The following is a 16,743-nucleotide window of genomic DNA, read 5'->3' as shown; positions in this document are numbered from 1 at the left end:
AAATCCCAGAAAATCAGCAGATTCTGCTCGTAAGGCACCAAAAACCAAGCCGTTTTCAAAGTCACGCAAATCAACTTATCTCCATGTTGATGCTCTGTTTGAACTTGAGCACATCGACTTGACCATCTCTACAAGCCTAAATGTGTCGAGGTGCTGCTGTGGGATTGGCTGATTAGACGTTTGCTTTAACAAGCAGCAGTAATGGCCAGCGAGTGTAGATGCTGATCGTATTAAACTTAACTGAAAGGACGCGAGGCACCACCTCGTAGTGCTTTTCAGCTACTGTGCTTTACAAGTTAATTATCTTCTGAGCTGAATTCTCAAAGACGCAGACCACTACAGTATCAAAATAAATCAATAAAAACCAGCATGCACCTCTGTGTGACACTAAACCTTTAATGAGTAATAAAAGGAACCCAACCTCGCTCTCTGCCCTGCTAGCATCTGATGGAGTGCTTAACGCAGCAGAAGGTCGAGAAGCAGCAAGGACATCTGAGCTGCATTAGGAGAGGTCGGGTCAAGTACAAAAGAAGGTGGAACCTACACCAAAAATATTACCGTAGCTGCATTTGGCTTGATCCTGTTAAATCTTTCCAGAGTGAAATACCTGAACAACTGCTGAGTGGGCTCTTAGGAGATGTAGTGCAATTTGGAAGACCTTAAGGGTGTGATGTCTATTGCGACTTTTCAGTGCCAAAAAGAAACCGCACAATTCTTTCTTAACATTTTATTCATTGTCCAAATTCATATTCTTCCTTTTTTAAACATTCTCTTAAACAAAAATAGAACAACTATTTACACTTGTAAAAAATACATAAAAAGCGTACAAGCAAAATCAAGTTGTCTTTCTAAAAGACATAAGTTACAACAGCTATTAAGTGTGAGACAAAAGCAAACTTTAAGCCACAGACCGAGTTAATACCTCTTTGTACAGATTGTGCAGCTCACTCACCACATTTAAGCTTATTGTTGTGCATTTCTGCTGTAATGCCAAAAGACGTCGACATAAAACACATTCACATCTCTCTTATTGCATTCCACAGCAGGAGACGAGGTGGGGGCGGGGCTAAAACAATGAGGGGTATTTCCAGGTGAAGGAGGTGGCATGTGCCTTCCTCCAGTTTTATGCAATTAGGAGCACGGAGATGCTTTTTTATTTTAATCTAGCCATTTGTATCATTTTGGAAAACTATTGGCAGTAATACAAGCTGCTGCTGTGATTTAAAAAAAAAAAATCAATGGTGAACAATAATACTGATTTTGTGGTTAAGAATCTCAGGGATCTTGTGCAAAAAAAAAAAAAAAAGGTGAAAAAAGAGAGCTGTCAATTTGTGACAGTCTGTTTCAAAGTTTCAAAGAAAAAGGAACCCGGGTGAGGGTCACAGTAGGTGCTCTTGAGCAGTGGAGGGAAATCCATAAGAGGAACCGAGTGAGTAAAGTGACGGGGCTGAGAGACCCTACACCACACAAGGCGTCATAGCAGAGCTTGTTCAGTTCAATTAAAACAGAGAGGAATATTATAACAAAAAAACCCTCATTTCAATCATCGTGTCTGAGAGGGAACGAACTCGCCTCGTGTCGTGAAGCTGGCAGTGAGAGACTCACAAGGGGGCCACCTTTCTGCAGGCAGAAGCAATCAAAGCAAAACCGCAAACTAAGAAGGGCTTTTGTTGAGTTTGTCCTTATGTGCAGCATCCCAGACTGAATGGAAATGGGATTTAAAAAAAAATGTTGATCCCAGCCTCACAAATATATAATTCCACAACACACAAACACTCACACACACACACTCACACACACACACACACTGCCATATCCCAAAACACAGCAGCAATTAAACTGAAAGAGCAGAAATGGCACTTCAAAAATAAACAGAAGGGAGAAAATAACAAAAATTCCTTAAGACTCCTGCCCTCCCGAAAAAAGAAGAAAAAACAGGGCAATCACCACCTTGTGTTATTTCTCATAACAAAATATTCAAAAATAGCCTTTGTAGACGACTCTCTTCTGTCATCATAACATTAATTTATGGCAAAGAAACAACAAAAAATATATATGTATACTTTCATATGTATATGCCGTGTGTGTGTGTGTGTGTGTGTGTGTGTGTGTGTGTATATATGTATATTAGCATCAATCATTTCAAGTCTTTGTGTGGCAAAACAAAAGAAGCGTCACAGAGCGCGCGACAAACAGCAGCAGGAGAAGAGCATCTATTCCAGTTACGCCCCTGCCGAACTGCGGAAGAAAAGAATCAAAGCACAAATGGAAAAAAACCAAAACATTTTTCGTTTGCATGTACAAATTTGCTTCTTGTTTTCAATACAAATAGACAATTTTCAAGCACATCCTCTTTAAATAGTCTACAAAACACACTATGGACACAGAATGAAGGTGCGAGCTACGCCTTAAAATATTCGCCGCGCTCGCGCTTTTAAATAGGAAGAAAACAAAACAAAAAAAACAAAGAGATGAGAGACGAGAGGTACACTGTGAGCACATAATCCAAATTTATGCTGCATCTGCATATTCCTGCTGCATTATTAACACATTTACAAGGTCGGCCGAACCTGGAGTGTTTGCACTAACACTCAGCTTGTAATTCAATAGACAACTAGTCTAATAAACACTGTAAACAAAATGTGTAAGCACTGGTGTAAACACTGTCTTTATGCACACCAGCGTGATTTTGGTGTGTGTGTGTGCATATATATATATATATATATATGCATGCAAATAGTGTGGCCACACAGTGCTAATTTATCATTTTATTATAGCTGCTGCAATTAAATAACAACACATTTTTATTATTCTACGGTAAGCAGCAAGTCATTTGTTCTTCAGCTCATTAAAATCAAGTTATGATACAGTTTTTATAGAACATCCAGGAGGCAGCATGCCGCTAAAGTACCTCGCGACAGACTAAACAAGCAGTAAGAGAAGCGGCTGGCGGTGGGGAGTGCAACACGCAGCCACGGGGAACTGCCTGAGATCTGCAGTTTGTCTTTTTTTTCCCCCTGTAAAGCTCAGCAAACTACAATAAGCGCTAAACATGAACAGACGTGCCTTCCGTTGTTCCGCGGGTTTGATTTCTCATTTGTCACCACCTAAGGAGGGAGCGTGGGAAAGAAAAAGGCAACGGGCTCCTGAGGGGCTTTTCTGACCTCCGATGCAGTCGAAGTTTAAGTACTGCAACTGTTCTGTGTATTTTTATTCGGGGTTTTTTGTGCATTTGCTTTGTTCATGTGGAATCTGGTGTCACACGTGTAAATTAATATCATCAGTGCCAAAGCTTGTCTCTTTGTTTCACATTCATCTCCATTGGAGCGGACGACAATCTTGCAAACGTCAAAATAAAATGAGAAGAGCCACAAAAAAAAAAGAAAGAAAAGAAACTCCCGTGAGTTCATGTTTGTCCACGACGCTGCTGACTACTTTCCGTCCCTTTTTGTCCTCACCATCCTCACATAAAAGCTCAGAGATGCAACTTAAAGAAGAAAAATTAACACTTTTACAAAAAAAATAATCTAAACCACTGTACAAGATTTTAATTTAAAGAAAAAAATCAACAACAACACGAAAAGTGAGCTTGAAGCGCAAAATGGAGGTACACGGTCTGTTTCTGAGGAGGCTGACTTCGTCGTACGACGCGTCCTTATTGTCACTCTTTCCTTCTTTTATTTTGTTGGGTTTTTTTAAGTCTATCTACGGCGGCGTGATCCCATCACAGCGCCTTTCTGCTTTGTACAGAGTTTCTAAAAAGTATCCAAAGTCGCTGTTTTCTTCTTTTGATTTCTGAAACGAGTTTAAAAAGAGGTGCTTGTGTGAGTCCCGGGAGTTGGACAGGGGTCACCTGAGTGACTGGCCAGGTTCACGAGTGGTCTGCGGTGACGTCACAAGGGGCCTTGGGAGGGGCTCGGACGATGTGCTCTGACAGTTGACGGCAACCAGCTGACTGGCTTAGTCCAAAGCCGGATCAACACGACTTGGTCCGTCGGTTTGTGCCGTTACACCGCTGAGACTTGCTCATCTGGAAAAGAGAAGATAAATATATATATGTCTGTGAAGGTTCTCTATAAATATAGGTTCTATATAAATATATATACTTCATGTTCACATCGTAGCCTAAAATTTCTCTATCACATGATGTCTTTGCAATTCTTTTCTACAGAAAGTAATCAATTCTGATTAGTTTCCTACCATCCTCACTGTCAGCCAGATCCTGTGGCGGGTGGCAGATGCTTGGCGGTCTGGAGTGGCCCGGCGTGGACCCGGCTGTCCGTGCGTCTTGGTGTTGAAGGTGAAGGTTACCTGCCAGCCTGCGTGCCTCAGCCAGACTGCCGGCAGCTCCGGGGCTCTGCAGGAGTTTGCTCCTCTGCAACGCCACGCTGTAGTCCGGAGGTTTGAGGTGAGGAGGCCTGGGGACGTGCCCTCCTGGCCCACCTATTACTCCGTCTGCGAGGCCGAGGTCCCCCAGGGCCAGGCCCTGGTAGCCTGGAGGGGTGGGAGGGGGAGCTCGGTAACGCTCATCCTTGGCAGGGGAGGTGACACAATACACTGGATGCAGGTGGAGATCAAAAAGAAAAAGAGTGGGGATGGACCGAAAAGAGGGGACGAGGGATGAGGAGTGAGAGGAGGAGGCGAAAAGGTCGCCGGGGAGAGGGGGGAGGGTGTGCAGAGGGTAAGAACAAAAGAAAAAAAATAATGGGAAAATTAAATCAATGCGATGTCACCAACACAACAGGCAGCTACACATGCACCACAGTGTGTCAGAAATGAAAAGAAAAACACAACAGATGAGATGGATGGCTGCAGAATACAGACAGAACTGGAACTGCAACTGAGAACTGACTTCAGCACTGATTATTCTCAGATCAATCGATTAATCGCTTGGTTCGTATAACAGTGAAAATGCCCATCGTGATGATCTGATATTTATTGTGAGCTAAGAAAAGAAATAGCAAATTCTCACATTTGAGGTGATGCAGGCGAGAGTGGCCGACTAGAACGATTAATCGATTGTCACAGTTGCTGTCAATTAAAATCCACACCAACGACTCAAAATCTGTCCTAAAAATTGCTTAAAAAAGACGTTTTGCTATCGTTATGATAGTAAACGGCTATCGTGTTAGCACAGCAGGAGATCCAAAAAGAGGAATTGACTCTGGACAGGATAGAAAGCTAACAGTGATAAGAATGAGCTCGGACTCATTCTTATCAAAGTGCAGCAAATTCAAGCTGTTTACTGTAGCTTAAATCAAAATATGGTTTAGCACCAAGAAAGATTTGGGGGGAAAAAAATCAAAGTCTATAACCTCACAAGCAAATCTAGGATGGAAGAGCGTATTTTCTTCTTTTTCTCAACTTTTGCTCCTGACCACTGCTACTCTGTGCTGTGCTTACAGGGAATCAAACTCGCAAGCTGTTCCCTCACCTATCAGGCCCTTCTCTGTGCTTGATGTCACCGTTTTGTAGGCAGGGTCTGTGCTTTGCCCTCCTTCCTCTTTGGCTGGTGAGGAGGGGTGCTCCGAGGTGTTTCGCCGCTTTATCGTCCCGTAATTCCCCTCGTAGGTGTCCGAGAGCGAGCCGGACGACGCCCAGCTCTGCCGGCACTGATTGGACAGGTCTGAACTCGAGTCTCTGGAGTGCTGCCTGGCACCGCCGTCGCTCGCCCACATGGACCCGGCAGCCTCGGCCTCCGCTATCGGCCGGGTCATCTGCGTGTGCTTGAAGTGGGACAGAGCAAGCGGGTGGCCGTGGATGCCGTGGTCCCAGGGCCGGCAGGAGGAGGTGGGGAGGCTCTGGAAGGAGTCGTGGGAGTTGGAGGAGCAGGACGTCCAGCTGCCGCGCCCGCTGTCGGCCACCGAGTCCAGAGAGGTGTGGTCGTGGGTCAGCTCCTCTGTCGAGATGGAAGAAGTGAAGGTGGAGGCTCGCGTCGGGTATCCCCGAGCTGACGAGGAACCGCTGCAGATGAACGAGAGTAATACACAGATGAAAATCAGCGCAAATACCAGCTCTGATTGATGTTTGGTGCCCCTGTGAATAACAGTGCCTATCCACCTCCTATTACCAGTTCAAATTCACTTATTTTACATAATAAAATACATTTATATAAATGTGTAACTTGGCATACTTGTCATTTCAAACCGCATTTGCAGAATGCCTGTGTGGCAATCACGACTACAGTGTAGAAAAACTGGCCTGTGTAAAAATAGTCAATAAAACATAGTCTGTTGCGCAGGACTGTTGAGTGGTGGTAAAGGTGGAGGTAAGTCATACCGAAATGAAGCGACAAGAAAGCAAAAGGGAAGAAGGGAGGGGTGACAGGGGAGGACAAAGGAGGTTCATCAACCATAAAACACTGCTGAAGGGCACCTCGGTCAGAGGATCACCAGCACGAAAGACAAATGGACAAAGGATGAAGTTCAATGTTACACAGATCACAAAATAAACCGCACTCTTTGTTTTTAGAATGATGTTGGTACCTGTAAAATCAGCTTTGATTCTGCACACGTCACAACGTTTCCCTGCAGCCTGGCTTAAAGCGAAACATAAACTTTTCCTCTTCATCTACTTTGTTTGTTTTCATTCACTGACACTGTTTTACTGGACAAAACAAGCCACTCAATGAAACCGAGCCATATTTCATAAAACAGGTGCGTGTTATACGACGAGGCTGCAGAGGTAATATATTATCAGAGCGGGGACACGGGTTATTGAGTCTCCTCTTTATGAGACACAATGGCCTGATCATGGAGGAATAATAAACAAACAGCAGACAATTAAAAAAAAAAGCCGTGTTGTTAACTCGGCCAGATTAAAAAGCCGCCCGCGTAGAAACCGATACGCTGTTAACAGAGAAGAGGAGGAGAGAGGAGGTCAGTAAATGTGGGATGCTAATAAAAACCCGCTGTGTTTTAGAGCTTCCTGTTTAATGAGGGAAGGACGTTATTGGAATCCAGCTTGCTGAAAAGGTGGCAGCAGACAGCGTGTGTCTGTGCGTGCGTGTCGAACGGCGAGGTTTCTGACACGTGCCTTATAAAAATATTTGCTTGCATTTCGGTCGCCTGGTGCAAAATGTTCCTGTTCAAAAAGCTGGCTCCAAAAGCGAGTCAGCTTGGGCGTAGACTCCCATGTTAACTCTTTCCTCATCAAGATGACATTCAGCGACCGCCCCTGTACCTTTAATGGTGAGTTTTGACGCCTCTGCATTGCTCAATCAATATGGTTTTCCAAGAGTAGCTGCAGAGGCAGAGACCACTCTCACTAACGTCTGATTCAAGCCCGGTCATTTTGTTCATTTAATAAGGCCTAAAATGTGACAGAAACCTCTCAGTTCAGAACTTAAGAGCTTCAGGTGTTGCTCCTTGTAGGCTTTCAAGGGGTAAAGAGTACAAGTTCTCAGCACTGAACAGGAATAAACATACTCACAGCCTCATCTCTATAGCTACTGTTCTCACTAATGTAGAGCGCATGCTTTTTAAATTTTATATTTAACCCATTTAAATGTTATTAAGGCCGTAAGTTTTAACTATTGCACATTGGCTGTTTGAGTACCAGCTGGTGTGCAAGACTCCTCAGCTTCACATCAGCTAATTGGAGTCACTGAGCTGGACCTCTTAACCATGTTTGCGGTGTTGATGCTTTTTAAGGTAATTATCTGGCAAATGAGATGGCGTGCTGAGTGGTTATTTGTACTAACAGCTTTGGTGAGTTACTTTCTGTGTCTGTGCAAAACACCCAAACAATCTACAGATGCATCCAGCTAATGAAGCTGGCCAGATACGGTCTCTTCTGGCTACAACCGAGACGGCAATAGCCATAATGCTAACTCGAGGCTTCAAAATGTGAACAACGTGCAAGTCACACAGGCGTCGAGACCCGTCTGTAATTCCAGGCAACACACAGTTTGATAGGAATAAATATGTTTTCAACACTGTTTGGTGAGTGGTTATAAATACCTGCAAACTACTTGCGTTGAGCTGTGGTTTGGGAATCACCCCATGCAAGTTTCACTACTGCTCAGCAAGTAGTTGGCGGGTGTTTGCAGACAAGTTGCCATCTTGTCTAGCAACCTGCTAGCAACCAAAGCAGTGACAAGGAAGTTTTTTGGTGCACCGTATAGCTCCTTGCAACCAATTTGACCTATCCATTACCAGCAGCCTCCAGCAACTACTTGGAGAATATACATGTTTCCCTAGCAACCAGAGATTGCCAGGGGGGTTGCTCACGGGTCTCTAGGCCTGTGTTACTTAGGCCTTATCAAACATCCACAGTCGGTATACGATAGGAATCATAATCAGTCCTTGTATTATGCAAAGTGCAAAACAACAAAACTATCTTGTCAGTCTATCCTATCAAAATAAAAGCACTTCTTAAATGTAATCTGAACTGAAGCCAAATTACCTTGTGCTGGGCTGGCTGTAATCAGCATTTACGTGGGAATGCATTCCTGCTGCGCTCTCAGGAACCGCAGTAGCTATTGCAGGAGACATTGTAGTAGCAATAGTGGCAGTAGTAGTTATACAGGTCCTGTTGCTGCTATTACATCGGTCATCAGGCCCAGGAGCAGGCACCGAGTCGACCGAACAGATACTGGAGCGGGAAGAGATCTCGCTGTGACTCGAGTCCGACAGGTTGTCAGCTTTACCGGGTGGTAGGAGGGCATAACCTGGACAGAGGAGCATTTCAGATATTTACATTTTGGAGGTCAAGCTAAATTGTTTTTAAAACTGAACAGAGACTTTTAAACAAAAGCTGAGTGCAGTGGTACAAATGCAGATCATTTTACTGGGCTGCAATGACGATTACTGTAGCCAAAGTACAGCAGTGTTAATGTGCACTGCACACAAATGATGCTCTCTTTAGTGAGTGACTGCATCCTGAGGAAGACAAAGAGTAAAATAAAACTATGAAGAGACGACTTTAAATTTCGGCGATGCCGAAATCACAAACACTATCAGAAAGCTGTTGTTTGTGTTATTTGTAAACTGAGACTATGAATTGTGTAGAAATGACTGTGAAACACACACTTGTGGGAGGGGGTGGGTTCATAGTTTAAACTTTATACCACAAAAAACAAATAAACTGACTGTCGGGAAACTAAATGAACATTACAATTAAAATGCTGCACGCCACAGAAGAAATCCATATACCAAAAACAGAGCCTACAACTTGTCAACCAAAAAACGAAGAATAAATTTAATCATTTTAAAATTCAAATTTGGGAACGAAGAATGTTTCACAGCGACAAACGTGACCGTCTGCTGCTCGGTGACATCCAAACAGCTTTAACACAATAATTCATAGCTTTAACCCATGAATAAAAAATGTCGGGAGAGCTGCGAGAACACACTGAAATGCTTTTCCATCTGCTGTTACAGCCTCAGATGTACTCTTTTCCTATCTGTGTCGCATCGTCTTCTTCAAGTATTCACAGCGAAAACTCTCAGGCGTCACATCTCTGTGACTCACGGTGGATCTGAAGCTCTCAAGCAACACTTTTACTTTAAAAAGAAAATGCTTTTTTTTTTTTTAATATGATGGACTCTTAATAAATGCAAATCATCAACAACAAAAAAAGTCTCTCTCAAATACCACTGTGTCCCTTCTCTTTACTGTTTTTGCTATAACTGTCTCAACGTGATGTCTGTTAGAGGGTCTTTCTCCTGGAGTCTCTGTCCCTGCACAGCCAGAGGAAGGGGTTAGGGCTGACTGATCTCCTGGCTCTCTGCTCTGTCTGCCCTCGTGTCTCATCCTGAGGTGAGGAGGACATACGCTCTGCTGTTTCCTCCCTACTGTTCAGGTGTGGGCTGACTGCTGCTGGCCTCTCCCTGGACTGACTCCTTTTCCTCAGTATCCTGAACGGTGACATTAGCCTCCTCCTTATGGGGGACTCTGGGGGTGTGGGGCTCATTAAAGGAGACTGGGAAAATGGAGTTGGAAAACTGTATTGAGAGTCACTTTGGACCACAGGATGATCTCCATCAATCCTTTTCCTTTTGGGGGATGGACTTCCTCCTCCTTCCTTCCCTGCATCTGCCTGTGCACCCTGGCTGCTCTGCTGCCTGGATCTCCCTTTCCTTTGCTCTGATGAGTGGAACAAGCCTCTCTGAACTGCCTCTGTCTCTTCCTCCATCTTCTCCTCTTTTTCTCTCTCCCTCCAACTCTCTTGGCTACTCTGCCTGGTCATCAATAGGATCCTCTTTTGGAGCAGGGTCCCACCTATGCCGTAGCTGCGCAGACTGACGGTGGCCTTTGAGCTAGCTTCGCTGGTCAGCGACGATGAAGATCCCGACAAGTTCATCTGGCTGGAGTTCTGGGACTTTGCCACACCTCCCACTATTTAAAAACAAAAGGCAACAATAGAAGAGATGAAACCCAGAAAACACAAATTAAAACTTTATTATTCATGCATGTTAAGTCTAATCAAACCACACTAATATCTTAAATCAGTAAGATTATCATTTGTATTTTACAGCTCTATCCTTCAGGTGAGTGTTTCACTACATCTACTCAAACCCTCCTGAAGTGGATAAAAAGCAAACAGGGTTAAAAAAAAAAAAAAAAAAAAAAAAAAGGAAGCAAGAAACAGTTTTGGATGCAAACCTTTGCGCGGGGAGCCCTGAGGTGACACCGTGGGGCTCGAGTGAAGAGAGGAGATGGTGGAAATGGTGTCGTCACATGTTCTCTTTGTGCTCCACTCCTCTGACGAGTTCACTGGTGGTTTCTTAACCACCTGAGGCGAGTTGGAATCTGAAGAAGAGAGAAAATAAAAGGTCACGAAAGTCGCCAAACCAGGGATTTGGTTACACTTCATATAATACAGAACACAGAAATGTAACATTTCTTTCTGTCTTTGCTCTAAATAAATAAGACGACAACTAGAGCAGGGTGATATGACCAAAAATATTTATCACAATATACATTTGAAAATTTGCGATAACGATATAACTGACGATATAATTGACACGAGACAAAATACTTTACCACAACTTTATTAGTGAAAAAAAACCCATCAATGTATTTTCACTTAAACAAGCAGCTGCTTTTTATGTGCATTAAAGTTATATAAAAAATTAACAGTGCAAATGCAAATTCCTTGCTGACAGTTTAACCAAAAGGCATTTCCAGTGGAAACTGGCCGACATATCCTCACCATAACCATGTTTAATATCCACAGAACTTAAAAAGAGGTTATACACACACAGTACGGTAATATTATGTTGAAGCACAGTACTATCACTCCGCCAGGCGCCTGCCTAATATAGCCGTAATGCTTCGACAATCCATTAGGCGGTGCGGCTTGGTAGCTTAGCAAAGTCGTACTGAAACATTTGACAGATTTTCGAGTGCCGTGTACCACATAAAATCGTTTCGAGGTCAGTAAACACAACCAGAATTCATACATAAGGCACACGGCATTATAAGGGGCACTGTCGATTTTCAGAAAAATCAAAGGATTGATTTTAAGTGTGCCGTATTTTCCAAACAACACGGTAATAACGACGGCCCGCTAGCATGCTCTACCAAAAATAGTGCTTTGTTGTGTATCTGACGGACGAAAGCTAAACCAGTTCCACACCACTGAAGTTGCAGCATTTTTACAAACCAATTCTGGTTTATCCATTTCATTTCACGACTGCTTTCGCTCTTCTCATTCTGAGTCACTGCCATGTGCGTATGTAAACAAAGGCACTGCGCATGCGCGTTTTACTATCGTTGCCCAAAATTACACCGGTATTACTGTGAACGGTATGATATAGCCCAGCCCTAATGACAACCTGACTGTTTTCTCAGAAACAAGTTTGAAATCATTTTGAATTTTGTGCACGACTGCAACTTTACAATAACCATAAAACTAGTCACTTATTAATCTTTGAAACACACAAGTCTATTAAAAAGTAAAGTTCCTACATGATGATAAAACGTTACATTACATGGCCTAATGACAAATAAAACAGGCGTGTACTCACTAAGTGAGGCTATGTCCTTGGCAGTGCTCTTCTTTCGTAGAGGGTTCAGTGGGACCTGGACCTGAAGGACTTGTGACACCCTGTTTTGTGTTTTTCCGGAGGGCAGAGTTGATCGCAGCGAGACTGGAGACATATCCGACTTAGTGGATCGCCTCTCATTCAAATTCTTAGACACTAAAATCACAAGAAGGCGACAAAAATAATGTTATAAACGGTATATATGTAAAATAATAATTAGTGTATTTTATAGTTGCAATTGGCAGGAAATATCACAGTCATTAAGGCAAAACTGCATCCAACATGAAGCCAGTGTAATAAAGCAATAATGATGTTTAGATCGACATCTGATGTGGGCTTTTTATTTGAACCTTTAGTTACCTATACCAAGAAAAGTACCAAAATCGATGATACTAACCAATAATCCTGCTATTTTTGACAACATTACCAAAATCCACTAGATGGCAGTGCAGGACATCTATTTTTATTTATTTATTTTTATATTATTGAACAGGACAGTGGTGGAGAGTAAACAGTAAAGTAGGGAGAAAGCGAGATACAGGGGGAGATACAGGAAACGATCCAGGGCGAAATCAAGCCCGAGCCCCTGCTGCCTTTCAGCATGTAGGTCGCCGGCTTGACCAATGAGCTGAAAAAGCCATAAAAGGCTGAAAGTGCCATTCGCTTGAATAAACTCAAATCCCATCAAAAAAGTCTGTCTTAAACTTCACTGAGCCTCACATATCTAACAGTGTAATAAAACATGCATTAATCTTCTCCACACTAGTCACATCTCCCTGTATGGCTTTTCCTTGTTGAGCCAGCTATGTGGGTCCACAGTGGATAGCTGTGGGTAAACTGTGGGGGTGTGTGTACAGAGCAAAGCCACAGTTATCTAGTGCAGGGATGCGAGGTTGACCCACAGGCGGGGCCAGTGAGAGTTTCCTGTGGGTAAGAGCTATTGGTTGCCCACAGAGTTCCCTTTTGGGACCCCAAAGCACAAAACTGCTGTGGGCCCCGCGTGGGTACACTCACTTGGGCCTCCATGGGAAAAGTGTAAGTTTGCCCTGCCCACGCAGCCCCATGAATCTGCATGGGCATGCTTGCTGGGATAATAGCACCCTAAATACTTTTTCTAATTAAATCAAAAAACCCAAATAGCGAATCCCTCTTAGTTTCTGATTTACTTACAAGTGTTGTAAGACGGCTCGCACTGCAGGGACATGATCTGGTGTTTCTCCTCATCCGTCTCCACTGTGAGGTTAGAGAGGTACTGCTTCACCTTTCTGGCCATCTGAGCGTCTTCGTACAGCTTCTTAGCATTGAGGAGCGAGCTTCGGCGTACTCTCTTCTTGTGCGCTCCGCCTTGCACGTCTAGCATATTGGAATTGGTGCTGCCCTGACTCAAAGACCTAAAAGATGATAGTAGAGAGGCAGGAAGAGGAAGGATGAAAAGGTAGAGGAATAATAAAGACAGTGAGAGGAAGAAGAGATGGAAGAAGTGTGTTAAATTGAACAGAAGTAACAGAAAAGGTGGAGGAGGATGGAGCCGCAAAGAACAGAAAGAAGGAAAGGAAGATAAATGTGTAAGAGAAGAAAAAGGGCATGGAGGAAAAAAATGCAACACAGTCAATTTAATCACCAAAAAAAACACTAAGGTCTTCCATCTTATCAAATACAGCTTTTACTACAAAATCTGTACATCTGCCTCCGTTTTGGAGCATAGCATTTTAAAAAAAGGATCATGCAACTGGGAGGGAGGCAGCACTCCCTGGTGTGCCATGCTATCACAGTACAGAACAGCAGAACATTTTGTCAGATGGAGGCAAAAAGGGTTAAGAAACAAACAACGCACAATATTCGATAGTGGGAATATTATGCCATGATGCAGATATGAACAAACGCCAAACCTGAGTCAAATAGTATCACTAAAATACACACTGGTGCGTTTTACGTTGCCTTTTTTTGCAGCGAGGTGGAGTTTGTTCTACAGGATTGTGAGCTGAGGTGATAAACTGATCCACCCTTAAGTGCTATTTTGTTGCTGTTCTTCTGTTTCCGATCGTACTACAAGAGCCACATCAGCAGATGGAGTTTGTAGTTGCTATGGAAGCGTAGCAGTTTTTACCAGTTCGTTTCAGCCGTTGTGCATTGTTATGGAAATGTTACTGAACAAACATCACCTGCTGATGAAGACAATCAGATATAAATGAATGCTGCAGGACAGGAACTTAATGGAACAATGAGGTCTAATTACTCTCCTGCTGTTTCCAGGCAAGGCAACCCAGGCAAGAAACTTTGCATTATAACTATCTACTTATATTCCACTTAAACTTGAATCTGCAGTTGAATAGCAGCAATTAATCATTTAGCCAATTTTCACTGGTAGCTGCGAATGTGTTAAGAAACGCTCTGCACCATTTCAAGCTACTATATGACTCAACATATACTCTCGTCAGTAGGGTAGACAATTAATGGGTCAATAATGGACTTTAGTGTGGTTCGTGTGATGCAAACAGGAGGGTTAATCATGAACAAGCACAGGCAGACACATGAACGCTCATATAAAGCATGGCGAGACATGCAGAGTTTATGATGACAGGGATGCAGGGAGGATTCAAACTTTTGCCGGGCCAGACCGAAACAGGATGAATCTGGTACGCAGGACAAACTTACCCTAAACTCTTCCACCTCTTCTTCCTGCAAGCAAGAGGCGTGAAGATTGAAGCGTGACTCAAAGACAAGTTCAGGGGTCAGGGGAGAGGAGGAGACAAGACTATGTAGAGGTCATGCCGAAAAAAACAAACAGGAAATGACCGGAGATGGGAGGACACCAAACAGTGGACATCTCCCCGTGTCAACCTGAAGAGTGTGTGTTATGACTTTGTATATGATGCATTTGGCACATTGTGTTGTGTTTTTTTTAAATATGTGACTTGTGTATAGAACTGAAGTTTGCTCTATATTTTGGGTTTGCAGTATGAAGGGAGTGTCTGCAGGGGGCAGTCATGCACCGTAGCAGTGACAGACTGTGATTAAACACACACACACACAAACTGAGTGATAACAACTACACAATGCGGCTGGCATCAATTCTACCTTCATTTCCATTCAGTCCATAACTTGGGTCATTGTGTGCTTACATTCCAGCAGAGGAATGCAATGCAAACACAGAGAGCCATGAACCGGACAGGAAGTGAACGGGAATTGATTGAACCAGACCTTCAGTGCGTGCCTGATCCTGTTGGGTGAAGGATCAAGGTTGGCTGGTGGAAGTATGGTGGTGCGGTTCCCTTTTTGCCAACATTGTAGCCTTTGGTGGGAAAGTCTTTTTACAGGCTTCTGCTTCAGTTTTGAAGAAATATGAGGGAAGTTGTGGATTCACAATAACAAGCAGTTTAGCTTGTTATTGTGCACTAGGATGCTTTTTTGCAAATACAAAATTCAATCATATGCTCCCCCGATGAGGACGTTGTCTAAGTAAGAAATTCTACAATATAATGTATAATGCCATATGCAAATACATATAAATCTCCACAAACAGCCTTGTCATTTCATCACAGACCCGGCTCCTAAAACCAGTTTAAATGGTTAATCGTGCTGCAGTGTCAAATCAACCGACCTTTGCCTAAACATGAGGGCGGGGTCCATGTTGGCTGAGGTCATCCGCACCACATGTCTGATCTCCTTCGCGATCATCCTCAGCTTCTCAAAGTTCACAAGGCCATCAACACTTGAGTCATTGCCTGAGAGGACAAACAGAAGTAGAAAGTGAGAAGTCGCCCATCAGCGGTGTGGTGGAAGGAAATGATTGACATTATGGACATTTGTAGCAACTGATATGCAACGCTTTTTCCATATCGCATTTTAAAAGTAAAATCTGAAATTCCCTCTATGTATTTTTTTGCTATTATTAGCCACACTGCTTAATTTGAGGACACAATGAGGGCAACTTTTCATTTTACACAAACACTTTTAAGAAGAAGTCGGGCCAGCTTTTAGGTGAAAAAAAAAAAACGAAAGAAGAGGAAGCCTATAGCAGAAGTAAACCTCGTCAGTGAGTGTGACATGACCTTTGGCACAAAACAGAGGAAGCTGGGAGACTAAATTAAACTTCAAGAAACAGAAACAGTCTTGTAGCGTATTTAAGAAACACAAGAGTGAGATTGCAAGTAGATCATCTGAGAAGGCACACAAAGTCTTCTACCTTCATGTAAGAAGGTGAGGTCCTTCTTGACCACTGGGAACAGCGGGATGATGGGCGGCTGCATGCTCTGGCTGCTCAGCACGTTTCGGTACTTGGCCATGTTCCTGGATGGGTCGAAGAGATCTTGCAGGTCCCCAAAGAGCTTCTCGTACTTACTGGGCAATTTTTCCCAGGAACTCCGCAGTCGAGCCACCGGTGCCAGGTTCAGTCCGCTGCGCGAGAGAGGAAAGAGGTGCAAAGAGGGCGGGGGGAAGAGAGGGATCGAGGCAGAGATAAATAGGTTACGGCAGACAGAAGAGGGTGGGGGAAGAGGTAAAAACGAGGAATAGAAGAAACAAGGGTAGAGAAGAAAAGGAGGTTAGGTTTAATGTGAATGTTTCATGCTGCACAGTTCCTACTCTTTGAGCTAACTAACTTCAGTGAGTGGGGTCATCTTTTCCCACAGCTGAAAACCCCATGAGGTGATGTCAGCTCTGAGCAGACAGCTAATAACAATGAATGACACAGCATTTCTTTTCTTCTCTCCTGTTACATTGATTTGTTCATGCAGCTGGCACAGTTTTC

The 16,743-nt window shown here is 43.5% G+C and overlaps 1 protein-coding gene across 8 annotated transcripts in view; it reads right to left on the bottom strand.

The window, feature by feature from the left end:
* Positions 1-712: 712 nt before the first annotated feature.
* Positions 713-16,743, bottom strand: part of rapgef6 (Rap guanine nucleotide exchange factor (GEF) 6) — a 143,456-nt gene continuing 127,425 nt past the window's right edge. For 5 of the 8 annotated variants that reach the window (XM_085175326.1, XM_085175319.1, XM_085175321.1 and 2 more), the window contains 11 exons: positions 16,180-16,391; positions 15,595-15,718; positions 14,649-14,672; positions 13,164-13,384; positions 11,976-12,149; positions 10,609-10,755; positions 10,225-10,341; positions 8,407-8,671; positions 5,435-5,964; positions 4,201-4,557; positions 713-4,030 (listed from right to left, as the gene is read on the bottom strand). In XM_085175326.1, the coding sequence (XP_085031452.1) occupies positions 4,008-4,030; positions 4,201-4,557; positions 5,435-5,964; positions 8,407-8,671; positions 10,225-10,341; positions 10,609-10,755; positions 11,976-12,149; positions 13,164-13,384; positions 14,649-14,672; positions 15,595-15,718; positions 16,180-16,391 (2,194 nt within the window). In that variant the 3' untranslated portion in view covers positions 713-4,007. The remainder of the gene's footprint in view (positions 4,031-4,200; positions 4,558-5,434; positions 5,965-8,406; positions 8,672-10,224; positions 10,342-10,608; positions 10,756-11,975; positions 12,150-13,163; positions 13,385-14,648; positions 14,673-15,594; positions 15,719-16,179; positions 16,392-16,743) is intronic. The other 3 variants (XM_085175322.1, XM_085175323.1, XM_085175324.1) reach the window with 2 other exon arrangements.

This window comes from Neolamprologus multifasciatus, chromosome 10 (genome assembly GCF_963576455.1).
Source record: "Neolamprologus multifasciatus chromosome 10, fNeoMul1.2, whole genome shotgun sequence".
Taxonomy (NCBI): Eukaryota; Metazoa; Chordata; class Actinopteri; order Cichliformes; family Cichlidae; genus Neolamprologus; species Neolamprologus multifasciatus.
Note: the sequence above shows the minus strand (reverse complement) of the source record. Positions and strands in the feature narration are given on the sequence as shown.